Source organism: Helicoverpa armigera, chromosome 24 (genome assembly GCF_030705265.1).
Source record: "Helicoverpa armigera isolate CAAS_96S chromosome 24, ASM3070526v1, whole genome shotgun sequence".
NCBI classification, from domain to species: Eukaryota; Metazoa; Arthropoda; class Insecta; order Lepidoptera; family Noctuidae; genus Helicoverpa; species Helicoverpa armigera.
Window position 1 is genome coordinate 1,830,223 of NC_087143.1, and position 17,853 is coordinate 1,848,075.

The 17,853-nt window shown below is 37.7% G+C and overlaps 2 protein-coding genes across 2 annotated transcripts in view; both read left to right on the top strand.

The window, feature by feature from the left end:
* The window catches only part of Tmhs (Tetraspan membrane protein in hair cell stereocilia), a 30,788-nt gene that overhangs the window by 10,304 nt on the left and 2,631 nt on the right, over positions 1–17,853 (top strand). Inside the window, exons 2-3 of the mRNA XM_064041175.1 lie at positions 13,151–13,249; positions 15,176–15,322. Of these exons, the coding sequence (XP_063897245.1) occupies positions 13,151–13,249; positions 15,176–15,322 (246 nt within the window). The remainder of the gene's footprint in view (positions 1–13,150; positions 13,250–15,175; positions 15,323–17,853) is intronic.
* On the top strand, positions 625–2,324 carry LOC110381513 (tektin-4). The gene has a single exon (XM_021341860.3). The coding sequence runs from the start codon at positions 737–739 to the stop codon at positions 2,273–2,275; it is 1,539 nt and encodes a 512-aa protein (XP_021197535.3). The 5' UTR covers positions 625–736; the 3' UTR covers positions 2,276–2,324.

Sequence of the window (17,853 nt, forward strand, 5' to 3'; positions counted from 1 at the left end):
GTTGGCGTAATCTTTGCATTTGAAACAACAAGTGATACAGGTATTGTTTTAAATAGTAATAATAATTTTTAACCAAAAGGAATTCGTTCTTCAGTCTTTACTCTTATTTACACTTACATTCTTATCGAAGATTTTGGTCATATAGTGAAGGCTATATTTTAAACATACGCTCTTTAATACGGAAACGGAACCTATAACCCAAGGAACCGTAGCAATACAAAAACTAGTAGTAAGCAACGATTGCTAAACAATATGAATCCCACGAGCTATGAGAACTTGGAACAATGTGTACGTTACACTGACCTTTCTTATGAAGCAAGTCTCCCATCACCAGTGGAAGATAGTGAATCCCATCATTAGATCGAAGATATTGCTCAAATTATACACTTGCTTTTTATATACCCGTTCGTTTCGTCGTAAGGATAAGATCTGCTATTGATTCGAAATTTGTCTCACAGTACCTGTATGTGGTTTTCTTTCATGATTTGAAGAGAAATGATGTCGAAGGTACTGAATGACGATGATAGGTATTATACAGACACCGGTGTTAACACATATTAGCAATAAGGTTTTAACCAACTGACTTATGACTGGCTGCTTGACACTGTAGTAAACTCTACAACATAAAATATGTGACAAACAATGTCAATGAACATTTTCATTGTGCAGTAGTTTTTTAGTTATATTTTTAATAATTTTAAGTTGTTGATTTATTTCCACCTAAATTCTTGTTAAAATGGCTAATCCAGTTCCCTCACCAGAGGATATGCTCACCTGTCCGTTCATCTGTCCGCAGACTGAGGCAGGCTCTGATAACAAGCAGGTATACTTGCAAGCGGGGCATAGACGAAAAGGCGAGAATCCTTACGCATCTCCTTACGTGCCTGGCCTCATTAAACCACCAGAGAAGAAGATCTACCCCCCTAATGCACCGCCTCAGTATCTCCCTCAGCCGACGGACAGCACCAGCGGCGACTTCCTCGGGATGGGGCCTATCGGACCCTGGGCTCCCGGCCACGTGAACTGGACGCCCCAAGCCGGCATGACGGGCGTCCGACCTGTAGTCGACAAATATTCCATCACTCACTATTCTACCGGAGAATGGAGAAGGCATAACTTGTACATGTTGACTCCAAAAGCGACTGACAAAGCAAAAGCGTTAGATGCTTCCATCAAAAATGATCTTAAAAACGCTTTTGACAGTTTAGATAAGAAGCAGAGTGAAACTACAGATACTTTAAAGTCGAGAGTTAAAGATATGGCTTATTGGAAGAAACAGGTGGAGAAAGCTCTAAATGCAATGAAACACGAAATCAAGACTCTAGATGCTGATAGAGCCAAATTAAAGAGTGCTTGCAGAATTTTGATGTTGCCTGAAGCTATTTCAAGAGAATGCTTAGAACTCCGTACTCATAGGTATGAACCAGATTTGGTAAGAGATGATGCTGAACAAGAATTAATAAAAGAAGTGGCCATCGTTGGAGAAATAAGGCGGGTGTTCCAGGAAACTTTGGCGAAGGTAGAAACGCAGATGGCTTATAATAGAGCAGCTAAAGCTAGTATTGAGTCAGATTGGAGTGACAAGATGACATCTTTGAAGGTAGATAGTAAAAATTTACATATGACGCCTGAATCGAACCTGATCCTTCATCATCCGGGATCAGCTCGGTGGACTGAAAATGCAACTACTCTAGAATTTTGGGAGCATTTTTGCAAGGAGAGTATTAGAAACTGTGATGAAGTTCGGCAGAAGTCTGCCGACTTGCGAGCCGACTTGATGACAGCAATCATAAAAGGGTCTCAAGATATGAAAATCCAAGCTGATAGAACGAATTATGCGCTCGGAGAAACAGTGGCCGCAACAGAACAATTATGTGCGAAGCTCGAAGAAACTTTGAAGGACAATTTGCAGACTATCGCCAATGTAGAGAAGCTTATTGACCATTTGAATGATTCACTGAGAGAAGTAAATGAGCGAGACAAACTGTCGGGCACGAGGTTACAGAATCGGAACTACAATAGGCCTAATGTGGAAAATTGCAGAGATAAGGCTCAGTATGCCCTGATGGGCGAAGCGAAGTTTGTTAAAGAGACTGTTGACTCGCTAAATGGCAAATTGAGAGAGGCTGAGGCTGTGAGAGCAGAACTCATGAAGTATAGAGGACAACTCGAGAGGGAGATCGCATGCAAGAGAAAAAGTTTGAACATAGATCAGGACAGGCTCGCGAGGGTAAGAGCACATTTACCCTCACCTGAAGAATTCGCTAATGCTTAAGAGTGTACACAAATTGAAGAGTCAATAAAAAATCAGTTTTAAAACCTCATTAAGTATTTTCTTATGTAGCAATGTAAATGACACACAAAACAAAAAAAACCGGCCAAGTGCGAGTCGGACTCGTGCACGAAGGGTTCCGTAAATTACAGTTAAATCAACCTATCTCAAAAACTATAAGAGATACTTTGATCAAACCAAAAATCGTTGAAAGAGTTAATTAGCATGCATCACCTCTATTTTTTTTAGAATTTTATACCCCGTAGTTATAAAAATAGAGGGGGGGGGACATACTTTTTACGACTTTGAGAGCTGATATCTCAAAAACCGTTCACTTTAAGAAAAATGTTTTTTTAGAAAACTTTATATCATTTTAAAAGACCTTTCCATTGATACCCCACACGGGTATGTACATCGAAAAAAAAAATTTCATCCCTCAGTTACATGTATGGGGGGCCCCACCCCCAATTCTTTTTTTTACTATTTAGTGTCATATTTTTGTAGCGGTTCATACAACACATATTCCCATCAAATTTCATCACTGTAGTACTTATAGTTTCCGAGTAAATCGGCTGTGACAGACGGACAGACGGACATGACGAAACTATAAGGGTTCCGTTTTTGCCATTTTGGCTACGGAACCCTAAAAACACAACAAAATTGATTCCAAATGTCTGTCTAGTACACGGAAGAAAAAGGTCTAGTCTGCCAAAAACCAAATACATTTATGATATGGAAGTAGTAGATCCAGCAATGTGTCATGCACTGCCCGCATCTTGACGAATCTGTTGCTTTTCATTATGTAATAATCTTGCAAGTTTATTGCTCTGTGAAATCAGCAATCATGCTAGTTATGTCCGCAGTTTGTCTTTATGTCAAACAATCAATATTATTGCATCCGTATCGTGTATTGTTGTATCTTCAGTACTTTCTCGTTCGGGTACTGCCGGGTTCGTTTTATTACTCTTGATTGTCACATTAACTTTATGACAACTAATATTTTCTCACTCCAAAAAGTTTAGTAAATTTAGCTGTGGATTTCAATAACCGATCCATCCTTTGTTTAGCGGGATTGAAATTTGACATCTATACTAATATTATAAAGAGGAAAACTTTGTTTGTTTGGTTGTTTGGTTGTAATAGATGAAGTCAAAAACTACTAGACCGATTTTAAATATTCTTCGGGACGCGGGTGAAACCCATTGACATATAACTATAGTGAAACCGCGGGAAAACGGCTAGTAATTTATAAAAAGGTTATGTCAAAATGCAATCTCCAATCGCAAGATGGAAAATGTCGGAATGTTAAATATGTCGGAAGGGAAGATGATTTTGCAAATTAGGTACCTACCCAAAAATCTACCATCTCAATCAGTTAAGATACCTAATCTCCAACATAAATCACAGCGAGTACATTCTGTTGTAACTGCAACATTCCCATCAGTTGATACTTCATTGTTAGTTTAAATATTTGCGGTTGAGCCACACCGACCCAGTTTAATGCGAATCTGATGTAATCATTTTGACAAAGACGTGGCATATTTTTGGTTTGGCAACTTTTAATTACTTACATTTCAAAAAATATGACTTGTCTGTTAAATATGGCAGCTGTTTAAAAGTATGTGCTTAAAAAATGACTTCGTCATAGTCTTATGAAAGGCTTTTAAATCCTGAAAGGTATTTTAGATGCAATGACTTCTTGAGTTTGCAAAAAGAAATGTTTTATTTTATGCCATGTATGCTACCAACTTCTGACTCTTAATTTTGTATTCTACAAAAATGCAATGCGCGTGATACTGTGACGGGATTGGTCAATATAAACTGTCAGATAGTTCAAAAATGGAACGCCAAATGCCAGTCGTTGTTTGATTGCGGTACGCTACGGTATGGTGGATCATTTACTTTACACACCACATCATATTATGTAGACACACCGACAATAATTACACCTTTTATGTATCTTTTGTGGTTTACATCTTGGAATGATTACATTAGAAAGTGTTTCACGGAAGCAATAAAGCCTATATGATAGAGTATGACCTTAATTAGTGCTTCGATTCTAACGGAGATGAATCGTTGCGTAATCGATCTTTAATAGGCCTTCTTCGATTTAAATGAAGAGATAAAACTTGTTATTTTATGAGTTTGTGTTAATGGTCCGATAACTTCAGCAAATGGCATGATTAACGGAATACATCATCCCGTCATCGCTCAAGCTAAAAACTTCCACTGTTAGATAAAGGTCTAACCCAAGCTGGGGGTATTTGCGCAAAATATAATCACCACGCTGGGCATGCGAGTGAGTGAGAGAAATACAACACAATATTTATAATAGAAATCCATTTTCTTCATTTATTTAATGACAATTTACAAAAGACTAAATAAGGCATATTTTCTACCACATATTATCATCTACTTGAAAAATGGAAATCACTCTTGTATGGCAGGCCATTTACTCAAACAGGCTACATTTCAATGGTTTACTTTTTCACCGAGATTACGATTTACGACGTGCCACGCGATGTAATGCGTGCAGCACGTAAATGTGTGATGTCACGTAATTTGGACTACACTCTATCTGCAGTTGAGTAAATTGTATGATTTCAAAGATAACGGGAATGATAGTCGAGACTGCATCTCTTATTGAGCACGCTTAGAAATGCATATAGGTAGTTGGATACGACAATTTTATGTAAATTTTAGAGTTTTGGTTCTGAATTCTATCACGAATATAGATAATTTTACTTATTGATTTTAATCTTCAGGTCTAAACAAATGAACACTTAAGCATTAAATCTAGTCATAAAAGATTCAACTATTATTATTAAGGTGAAGTTTATACGCTTTTCAGATTTGAATATTTATTCCTGTGTTAGATAGCCCATTATCGAGGAAGGCTGGAGACTAATTTATCATCTGGGTGCAAGAAGAAGTTTCCACGGGACATGGGTGAAACTGCGGGTAGAAGCCAGCAGGAAGATTGATGATTTAGCTAGTGAAACTCACCATTAACATAGTCTAACACATAACTACTCCAAGCAGACTTGCCAAGTCTTATTTATTTATTTATTTATTAGGTACACCAACAGCAATACATACACAGAAGTTATAAAAATACGTTAAAAATTACATTTATGGTATGTATGCCTATTACAGGTATACACATCATTTATAACAACAACACTATTAATATTTAACAAACGTTATTAGTATTTCTGAGCAAGTGTGACTTAAGAACTAGAATAAACTATTTTAATATTTATTGCTATCAATTGCATTCCCATATCTCTGAGATAGTTTTCCTAAATTTTTTCATGGAACGAACATGAATGTCGGTATTCGTTAATTTACAAAGACTGTTAAACTCATTGCAAATCCTGAGTAGGGGAGCGTTAAGTCAGGGAGCGTTAAGTCTTTAGCAATTTCCACATTTCTGCATACCTACTATGTAGGTACAGGTAAAGTAAAATTTTCTCGACATGAGTCATTACGAATGCGACGCGTCGGATTGGCTAGCGGTTTTCCTCATTTGACCGAAGATGCGCGCACGCATACCTACACTATGTAAACATGGCTGTTTTGTGCTTCTGTGTCTCGGCTGCACGCGTGTTTTACATAACGGGTGACTAGCTGTTTTATGTGGGAATAGTATATCTCAAATGCATTGTTGTTCTCAGACAAGCGACAAATGATGATACTAGGATGAGACTTGAAATAGCCGAAGTTGTCCTCACAAATCACTCTTTTATCATTGTTGAAAACTGTATTAAAATCTGTTAACTAGTTTTAGAGTACTTCACAAAATATGTAGTGATGTATCTATAGCTATACCTAAGGATGATTACTGACATCTATAAGATCTGACTAAACTATTCAAGATGTATGGAACACTGTCCTTGTTACACCCGGTATCTGGGCGTTTCTCAATACTTCCCCTGGACTACATACCTCATTGCTGGGTGAGTCAGTGCACTATGCCGGACATAATACTTAATCAAATGCACCGCGATTGCATTATTGATCTGATAGTCATAGCATATTTTGTGTTGAGTATACATAAACTTATTTCCTATAGAATTCATTTATTTAATGAGCTCCACTCCAAAATTCCTGCTAGGAATTTTCCTAGCAGGAATAATTTCCTGGCAGGAATAATTTCCTAGCAGGAATTTTGGAGTGGTTGTGGTTCAGGCTCCAATTTATTATTACAGAACTGCTTATTTATGTTTTTGCTATATTTTTTTAAGTGTGAAGTTAAAGAATCTGTGTTTATCGAATGAAGATATGATAATTTGTAGATCAAAGTGTTTCAATTCGAAATGAATTAGCAGTCATAATCGATGCAGTAAACTAGTTTAATATTTATACTAATTGTGTAGTTATGTACAAAATATTACGTCTTAAGTGAAGCCAGTAAAAATTTTTAACAAATAAATTCTTGGATAGCTGTTATTGCTATTTGCTTTTACCATCCGACTATGACTTCACAATGCCCAAACCGCCCACTACATGAACCAGAGACCAACCCACGGCCGACGACTATGATCTACTTGACTAACTTTCCCATTTAAAATATTCAGTAAGATAATAATAATTATATGTATGTGATTAGGCCGATCGTCGGCTGTTCTCTCTTACTCACGGGTTTACTCACTATTCCCTCACACAATCAACAAATCGACAAGGCTGGATCTTTATCCAGCCTGACCTTTGTCAGTCGCAGGACCGTCATAAACGTGCTCTCCGATGCAAGGGTGTATCAATCACTAATTTCCTTCAAACAAAGTGATTTCGGCCTCACCCGGGAATGAAACCCAAGACCTCACACAGCAGTCGCTCTTGCGTCTACTAGCTAGACTATAGGAGATGGTAATCTGTATAGAATAACACGATTGGCCAACGATAATTTCTCCTAAGGTATAAATATGATATTTCAAAGATTTTCACTCAAGTTTCTATCCAAGGCCGAGTTTACAAGAATAGTTAGTAGAAGCAAATAAGTGACCAGACCGCGATAAACATCGAAAGTGGACTAGAAAGCTAGCAGGTAAACGACCACAAACTTATTTATAAGCACTATGAGCTTGATCAACTATAGGCATTTTTCTCGGCTCTGTCTGGATAGGAACGAATGTTGTGTAAAACACCTATAAAATGCTCCCTGTGAACCCCGTTCTCCACAATTGCCGAAATTAGAGAGACGAATTTTGGTAACTAGTTAAGGTACACAATAGAATTCATAGCTCTACATCGCGGATTCTAGATCGCGGGTCTACTATGATTGGATATTTTCATTCATATCCTCATGCTATTTTTAACAAACCTACAATTTTAAAAGTTTAAAAAGTACGCTCTGAAACACCGTTGAGTAAAAAATGCATGGTGGTCAATACTCACTCATTATAGGCTTACAAGCAGGGCTTCAGAGACAGATGAAGATAGACATTTATGCATAGCAAGATCCACAATATCTTCCGTGACAAACAAACACAAATTCCCTCGTTTCCGATGGATTCTGAAAGCGAATATAATCTGTCACTGCGCGCATGGCTATTAACATCAACTGCGCAAAAGCTTGCAATTAAAGTTTCTCCAACGCGGGTAGTTTTATATAAATAGCCGTCATGTGACAGCCAATCTTACTAACGCTTGGAAAAGTAGAAAACTGTCATTAAGAGTTTTACACCTCTTTGTAATTGTAATGTTATGAAACGTGATAATTTACGTTTAAATGAACTTGAATACAAATTCGAGTTCTTTCAAGCAACTGGATACTGCTTGAATTTGTATTTTCTGATGAGTTTTCATACAATTATTATGCCTAACTTAGAAACTGAAAGTTTCGACTGAAGTGGACTAAGTAGGTACGGTATGTTTATATGTGGCCGTTAGGCGAAACCTGTGATTTTATACTAGGTATTTACTTTAACTTTATACAAGGACGGTAACTAAAATCTAACTCGATACAATTTGCAGATTGCGACACAGATGCGATCACCCGAAATCATAATACGTTATGCGAATTAACTTATCAAACAGATTCAAAAGATCTTAATGTACCTATTGTGTCTACACACATGTAGGTACATATCTATCTCATTATTATACCATTGTTGATAATCTACCCCAACTAATAAGCGAGATCACAACACAATTTGAACACATCTCAATTTTGCTATAATAGTTATTTGTTATACAAGAGTGCAAAGTTGCTTTTTAACTGCGTGCTCAATTTTGATGACCGAGCAAGCGAAGGATTCTAAAATTGAGACACGAGCGTAGCGAGTGTTTCAATAATTAGAATCCTGAGCGATAGCGAGGGAATTAAAAGAGCACAAGGTGAAAAATCTTTGCACTCGAGTGCAACACTTAACTTTTCATCCCACCTCATCGAGGAAATTACTAAATGCAAAAAAAAACAAAATGGCGCGCACATATGAGCATCAAATTAAAAAGAAGAACCTATTAAAGTTAATTTATTTGAAAACTCAGCTTAAAAATGAAACGAGGTTAAACATCTATGTAAAAACAATAATAAAAATTACTTAATTAATTGAATAATTATTTTGTGCAGTATTTTATTGGTTTAAATGGTTTAAATGTTCTAAATTCAAATCACTTTGCCGCTCTAGAGGATAAAAACGGCTTTTGCGCTCAGATATCAAAGGGTAAAACTACTCTTTCCGAGATGGTGGGATGAAAAAACTATTGAGTAACAGAGTAACAGTTGTTCTGCGTTACGTTACACGCTCGCTTCACCTTTGCACTTTTAGTTTTATTTTGATAGCTCAGTGAAGGTGCCTACAATGACCGAAAGTTCGCAACATTTGTTAGAAATACTGGTTTGCAGCTAGACTTAATGTCTGACTGTAATGTCAGTCATTATTGCTAATTTTACGTTTAGATTGAGTTATTTTGTGAGTGGGGTCGAAATTGGTGCAGATTTTGAGTTGTGATTTCGTAAATAGGTGTTTGCAAAATTAAGAATCTATGTACGTCGTTTTGCAAAGATAAGGAAAATTTCACATAGCAGTTTTGATTTAAGTAGAGCTTTTCATTCTAAATTAGTCATCGATCTCCAACTCCATTAAATCGATCTTTTATCGTCCACTGATGAACATAGGCCTCACCCAAGGAGCACCAACCATCCTGGTCTCCATCTACTGCCCTCCGCCTTCTATAAATCGTTTGACCACCTAGATAGCATTGCGAAAAATCTTGTCTGTCATTTGTTACGCATTATATAAACAATACTAGGGTTTGTATTGTCCCTCGAATCTCGGTCGAATTTTGACCTTTCAACGGCCATTCAATTTAACCTAACCTCTATCACCATTAGTCATCGGATTAGGTTCTCAAAACGCATTTTTTATCAACGCTGCAACTAATTAGGCATTGATAGGCGACCTTTAGTCCATTATGTCATATGTTACAAAAGCGCTAATCTGATAATCGTTGCGAAAGCGTTATGCGCTTGAAGCGGCTGGATAGTAAGGTGTAATTAGTGGTGGCTAATGTTGTAAGTGAGCGAGTTACGTCACGGTTGAAGGATCGCTGTGGGAAACTGTACATACCTACACACGTAGGACTTGTTCGTGTGTGTTGTGGCGTATGATTCTGGATTAAAGAAATGACAACACTACTTTTTGGGCTGTTTAGATGAATGCGTCCTTTATTGGAAGTACCAGAACTTCTCCGAAACGCAGATGGTATTCACTCAATGGTTCAGTGACTTCAATGTGATCGCCACAAAAGACGAGTCTTGCGGAGACAAGTGGAGTAAGAAGTCAAGTCAAGAAGTCTGCTTCTCAAAACCCCTCTGTGAAAAATACTCCAATTACATTGGCCGATGGCCGATATTTGAATCACAATTATGGGAGGCGAAAAATGTTATGTAGTATGTATGCGGTCATGCATTACAATTGCGGTATCCATTTGACTATTACGGTATCTCTTCAAAAACACCTGATATTCTCGTACACTACCAATAACATGAGATGACTAGGCGAATCAGTTTTTCCTCACAGTTTTTCGAACTTGTTGTATTGATAATCACGACTTCACTTCGATCCACAATTTACCATAGCGTTACGAGGTGGTTACGAGTTCGCACGTTTTTGAGCTGCAAATAAAAGAGTATGGTGGAATTCTAGTAATCTGGCTTCAAATTACGTGAGTTGCCAGTTTTAAACCAGGCCCGTGTTAAAGTTTTAGATTTCTTTTTGTTCAACGACTACGTTAAATAGGTTACTACTTATTCACGGAAATTATGACGTATCTTTGCTAATTCTGTGTTGTTTAAAAAGTTTTATGCCGCAAAAATACCTTATGTTTTTTTAAATATCATGAAAATAAGTATTCATTACCACTTACTACTTACCACGTAGGTACCTCTACTCATGGTTATCGCACCTACAATATTCAAAATTCCGACTATTATAAAAGCGAAAATTAATGAGTAACCAATATTACGTTTCCCTAACCAGTGACAGCGCAGAGTCAGAGTAATAATTATTAATCGCCATTGAAAGTCAAGACGCAGTGGCGCGGTGGCCGGTTCACGCTTGGCCGAGTGTGAAGAAAGCCTCAGTTTCACATTGGGCTAATGAAGGGAAACTGAATGACAAGCATCTGTTAATTCGTAACGGAACTACCGCGTAATGGAACGCTTTTCTGAATTTAAAATTTTGATGATGTTGCCACGCCTGATTGGGTTCGATGACGTTTGTTTCGTAATGTTGGCAGCATGGCGGATTTACGCGCGAATTTTGTGTCTGTTTAGTTTTGTACAACACCGGTAGATTTGCAAAACGTGTGATGAATATTCATGTGCTTAGATACTGTTTTTGTGATTTTACATAAATATTCAGTTGAGGTTTTTTTGTCTAGTTCATAGACACAGAGGAAATTGCGAAACTTTGCTTGCTATTCGTTACAGACGTTCGGTATTGCTTTGTTCTACGGACATTCAACCTGTCTATTCATAAACTGGAAAAAATACTGTTCAAATTGTACCTAGCAAGGACAATGTACCCTAGTAAATGCCCGTAGCAAACTTCCTGCAAAAGTTTTACTACGGCTTCATATCAGGCCATTGATTCCTACTCATACTTTTTTCTCCAAGCACACAACAACGCCATCTATTGGTAAAAATACCAACTATATTTTGTTTTAGGGTGCACATACACGGTGCAAGCAGCTTGCGCATGTTGAGGCACATGCGCAGATAACATGCGTTTTAAAAACGTGCGGGTGCATATACCATAGCAAAATACCCACCAGCGTGCTCTTCTCACTTGAGCATGTTAACTTGCTCCAGCTACATGCATCATGAAGACGCACTCTTATGGCACTCAACCATTTACGGAGTTAGTTCAAACAGCACACATTGACTAACTTTCTAGCGTTACGCACGTGGAAAGCTAAGGTTTCTTGAATTTCCACATCTCTGTATGTCTTAACAACGAAGGTATATAACGTACTGACTATTTACTTGCATGTATATGTATGTGCAATGAAATCGATATCATATTATGTACATAAGCTTTATCTGGGGTCATGCTCATAGAATATAAATTGTAATTTTCCGATAAGACGCATATTCAAGATAGTTAGTACCTACATAAGTACTCGTACATTATATAATTATTTTGATGACTTTGAAATTATGACAAGTCTGCCACCGGAGTCTTCTTCCTCCTGCACTGTTCCCAATTTTATTTGGGGTCGGCGCAATGTGTCATCCTCTTCCATTTTCCCCTGTCACTCGTCATACTGCCACCGGAGTATAAAACAAATTATCAACATATTTAAATGGCCAGACGAATGGCATATCTGGTTAAAATGTAACTCATTGAAATTAAAGACCGTCATGGACATGCAAATAGTCAATCTCTTTATCCCGTAAAAAACTTCTAAGATCCCTCGCTATCACTACAGATTAATAATCTGCCTATTTTGCTTCATCACACAGACAATTAAAAGCCCTACATGTCTTCACACTAACCTACAAATTAAAAGTCTTATAAATATATTTTAAAACTTAAAACAAAACCTCAATTCGGCAACAATCAACAAATTATCCCAATCTCCGGTATCTTGGGAAGTAAGTACCTATCGGCACCAGTCGGCGCCTTGAGTCAAACAATACGCGGTATTGTTTACACCTGCAGTTCCCAGTTCCCACTGGCTTCCGTTTACATTCGATCTGCTTAGTTGCCAGTTCGCTGCTACCTACCATTTATATGAGTAAAGGAAATATGTTGTTTATGAAGTTCGTTTTTGTGCGTGGGAATGATTTTTTGTAGTATGGTGGTGATATGATACTAAGGAATACGGAGGTTGTTAACTTCATCGTTAATTTAGGTACTATACTATCTAATTAATGTTTAATCTAACTATCATCAATTTTACCAGACATAGTAGGTATATGCTTATTATCAATTTTAAACTTCTTTTCGGAATAGACTCGTTTCATATTAAATTCGATCCACTTACTTAGCAATTGGCTCTTGGAAACTTATCTACCATTTACTTGAGCAAAGGAAGTATGTTGTTTATGAAGTTCGTTTTTTTGTGGAATGGTGGTGATTTGATACTACGGATAGCAGTTAGCTTCATCGTTAACAATTACTAATTCAATTTTATCCGAACCATAATCAATTTACCATGCATGCTTGTGCATGAATGCTTATTATCAATTCAAATAATGTTTGAATAATAATTTTGACTAAGGAGCCCTTATTTAGGTACTTTTTTAGAGGCCGAAATGCGCTTTGCCAGTCCTCAGAAGGAATCCCATTATAATAGCGTCTTCTACCAAATATCAAATATCCCCAAAAACTGTTTTTCTCAAATGATTATGTTTCTCTGTTCCAGCATTGAGCATGGTGGCAGGAGTTGCAGTCTACCCGGCTGGGTGGAGCGAGACAGCTGTGCAGGAAACATGCGGGCCCACTGCAGATCAGTATAATATAGGTGAGGCTACAGAAGGAACATCGTTTTCATTCATCTTGACTTTCCACACTATGAAGTGGTGAAAAGAGAGCGTGTTGGGGATGCTGTCCTTTTAGTACTATTGACGTTAAAAACTACTTTAATAAACGATGTTGACTTTGACTTTATCAGTCTAATTATTGACAAATGAGAGCCTCCAAGGGTGTCAACAATCTGGGTCTTAATAAGACAAAGGATGGACGGTGGTGTTAGAAACAGGTTACGACAATTTCGCTGTAATCCAAGTGAATGAAAATTAGGAGGATCTAAATATCTCACAGGTTTTAAAAATCTTAAATGACAATCGTAATAATGCTTACAAAGTTGTTACAAAGTGAGTGCTTACGATTGTGGATTTATCACTGTCAAAGAACTTAGCGTGTAAAAGTTTACATCTGGTCAAAAGCCATAATTAAAAGAAGACTCGCACGTTACTTATCTGTCCAACCGTATAACCGTTAAGCATTTGCCAAAAAAGGCGTGAGCCAAATACTAAGACCAATTACTCAGACGATGTAATTTCGTCACCACTTCACTAATCAGATCAACTTTTTGGCCTCTTTAACACCACCAAATTAGTACACGCTTTACAAACTTAGTGCAAAAGAGATAATGGATAGATAACTAGACATTGTTACAGTTGGACCACAATATAATATTACGAAATAAACCTTGAGATCTAAAACATTGTTTCATGATTTCAGTTCTAAGATATCGATCAAATATAAAAGCACACTGCAAACTTATAAGTCGCCCGACCGTTGGCCAATTGGCTGTAATTTTTTTCTTGAAAAAACCGCCAATATAATCAGTTTTTAGTCGGCCTAATACTTAACTGATCGTTGTTATGTGCACCACCATTCATTTAGGGTGCCGTTAAGCTGGAGCAAGTTAACATGCGCAAGTGACAAGAGCACGCGGGTGGGTATGTTGCTTTGGTACATGCGCGAGTCGTTTGATACGCACGTTTTTAAAATTCATGTAGGTAACCCGCTCATGTGCCTCAACATACGTAAGCTATATGCACCGTGTTTAGGTATGCACCCTTAAATGCTGATTCATGAACTCAAATAAACTGTTGGCCAACTAAAAGTTTGCAATGTGCTCTTAAACTGTAATGGCATTGATATGAATTTCATCACAGCATTCACTCGCAACCTGCATCATTCTAATATCGATTCTAAATAAATCGGTATCTTTGCGCAAAATCGATCTGAAATTAATCAGATACATAGGCTCGGACTAGTTACATAAAGTTTGCAAGACTTATAATATCTTACTAGCTTCCGCCCGCGGCTTCGCCCGCGTCGAGTTCGGTTATATCGCGTTTCCAAGAGAACTCTTCAAAAGTCCGGGATACAAACTATCCTGTTCTTTCTCAAGGTCAACTCTATCTCTGTGATCTCTAGGGATTTCATAGGTATATTGGAATGCTAGAAAATGTCAGCCGCTGAAGATGTATTAGATAGTAACCGACCTTCGTAAAGTCCTGGTTGATTGCGATTTGACTGTGGATCAGTTCGAAGAAATGATTTGTTATTGCCTTGATAGATTTTGTATTGTGCTGCCTTGATGTTCTAATTGATACTCGTATTATATTTGATTTTATAAACTGATTTCTGGCTGCAGTAGTTTCTATATCTCAGTTAATTCTGTACCGTCTCTGTCGTACAAGGATGAGATCTTTTAGAAAAAATGTTTTTAAGGCGCGAATCATTAGGGTTTTTTCTCATTAACTTTCAGTACACACACACAGAACATAATCAACCCGTAATTAACTCTCATATTTTTCCCAGAAATCCAAGGCAGCACGGGGTATCCTAAGTCTAAGTAAAATTCATAAAATTAACTTCATCGAGCATATCTATCTAACGTACACTCCTAATGCCCCTATCTATCCATCCCCAGGTCGGTGCCACATACGCTGGGCATACTTACTGGCAGTGATCGGCTGCCTCGACGGCATCGTGCTCTCAGCTCTCGCCTTCATCCTGGCGACGCGTCATGTGCGGCTGCAGCCTGACAGCGGGTACCCGCCTCCTTCGCTTTATAAAGGTAAGACAATGGACCACTCCTTGGAACAAACAGCAACTAGCTTGCAGTTTCGAGAAGCCTATTTGAAAAAAAATGAGTACAGAACTAGTAACTGGTTATTTGGAAATAAGTTTTTGTGTATATTGCTCGAATCTCTAGGTTAGTTGGTCGTTCTCTTGAAAGAGGTAATTTAGTGTAGGGCCGGGGTGCGGGGGCTACGGATTTGTATAAATGAGTTACCCTGACCCTGGTACACAAAGAGTTCTAGATAGAACAAATATCGGTTTTAGTTTGCAAAAGTCTGACACTCCCTCTCACGGCACTCAAACGGTAGGCGTCATCTGATGATTTCCCATGATCCCAACTTAAAAAAAGGTTCTAGTTATCCAATAATGCGATGCTGCTCTTCCTCCATATGGTAAAGCGTAAATACTTGACACTTCTCCCAATCATAACCGAAACCAGAATCAGTGTGCTTTTGTTTGTAAAGTACATTGTTGTTTCTACAATGATGTAGGCAGTTGATACACGACACCAAACCCGTCTTCCCTGTAAGGCCGACATCTTCCAACCTAACCCAACAACATAAACAAAGAAAAGCCTCCACAGCGTACATAAACAAGAGCAGAACAATTAGAATTGCGCAAGCGACGCTATAATGCGTTTCCAGCCTGATTGCCGCGCACACAGCGACACGGTGTCAGCACTGTGTTTGTGTGTTACTGTGTTAGTGAGGAAGGATCATGGAAAACAAAATGACTAGCGGAGGTGCCATAACGGAAAACCTCCTAAGAAAGTAACTGTAACCGCCTTTTCATCGTCCCACTGCTGGGCAAAGGCCTTCATTCCTTCTCAATGATAATGAGCCTAAGAAAATAGCGCGCCAAAATACTAGTGTGCGGGGAACGAGGAACATTACTATCTTCGCCCGTATACCGACTGTAATACCAAAATTCGTTGAAAGATGTCTCAAATAACCTCAACGCCTTGTCAGTTCATTCGTAACTGATCGTTTTTATCTTGTCCGCGGTATGTATTTGACCTAGGAGAAGGCGCCTGACCTACCTGCATTGTGGCATCTCCGCTCATCTCTCCTTACTCCGTGGGAAGGATACACAGATATTAGATCTGTGTTTGTAGGGGTTTGATGGAATACGGAGTGTGTGAGTTGTAATTAGTGGCCAGATCTTGCAACCCCTAGGCTAAATTAGAATTGTAGCTGAACTGATTCGAATTCTAAATTGAAATCTAGCGTCTTCTCTATGAAATTGGCGGCGTTGTTCGTATTGTGTATAGGTAGAACTCCCAAAATAAAGTGGCAAAATTGTCAATTCCTACTCTATCCTACTGACAATTCCCTCATCTTTATCTACAACATCTGTATCTTTCATCATCATCATCATCATCATCATTATCATCATCATCTGTATCCAAGCGCAAATTTTTAAACAATACTTATTTCAGAATCTTGACTAACATCTTTATTAGGCTTGCCAATTCCACTTCCTCAAATCTAAGTGACATGATCCATGCTGAGTTTTGTGCCCAAAATCCTAGGAAACATCTCATTCGAGAAAGTCAGATTGCCTAACTTCACAGATTATGATCAAGCTTTAAAAAATTCGCAACTTATAAGTCTTATAACATTCATCAGGTTATCTAACTTCTTTCGAAAAAAGGCTCATGTTGATGAGTTATATCATAACAACAAACTGCTATAATATCACTTATAAAGCTTCGTACATTGGCTATTAAAAGTTATTACATTTCTTCAGAACATTTCCTTAATAAGAGACTGTATAACGATGTCTTTAACTACTTCCTTCTAATATAAAACTATACACATGTCAGACTTTAAATAAACAATATAGCGAGTCGTACAGAATATTTAGCACTAATACTTTATGTGTGTTAAGTAAATTATGAAAGGAATACGCTGATGTCATGATATGAATTGAATAAGAAAAGAAAGTACCTATGTCATGGATTGAACATAATGATAGAACCTGAACTAAATATGTAGGTATAATAGTAGAATGGTTATCAAAACCGTCAGCAAGCCAACAACATAATCAGAGGGCTACTGCCGGCCTTTCTTAATATGGTGATAAATGAATTCATCAAAATTACCTATTTAAACATTACTATCGCCACTCAAATGGAGAATGACCCTAATACAGATGTTAATACAATAAAAACTAAAAAAATGTTAAGTGAGATGGGCAACAATTTATCACAGACTACATCAGCTAATTGGATAAAACATGAATCAAATTAACTTAAACGTCATGCAACCATCACAGATGTGAAAGAACAATTGAACCAGGAAACAATAATAGCAGTTACACTTTACAGGTACATCGTGCCCATAAAACATTGCGTGTTCATTTATAATGAGATCGCACGCATTCTGTTCATCATAAATGACATAAAAGACAGTGAAAGTGATGAATTTAGGAAGAACAATGGGAAAATCTGGTTAAACGACAAACATTTCGTATGAAGTACCCGAATTGTGGGATTGTTCGTTGTTATTGAGAGAAAGTGTTGTG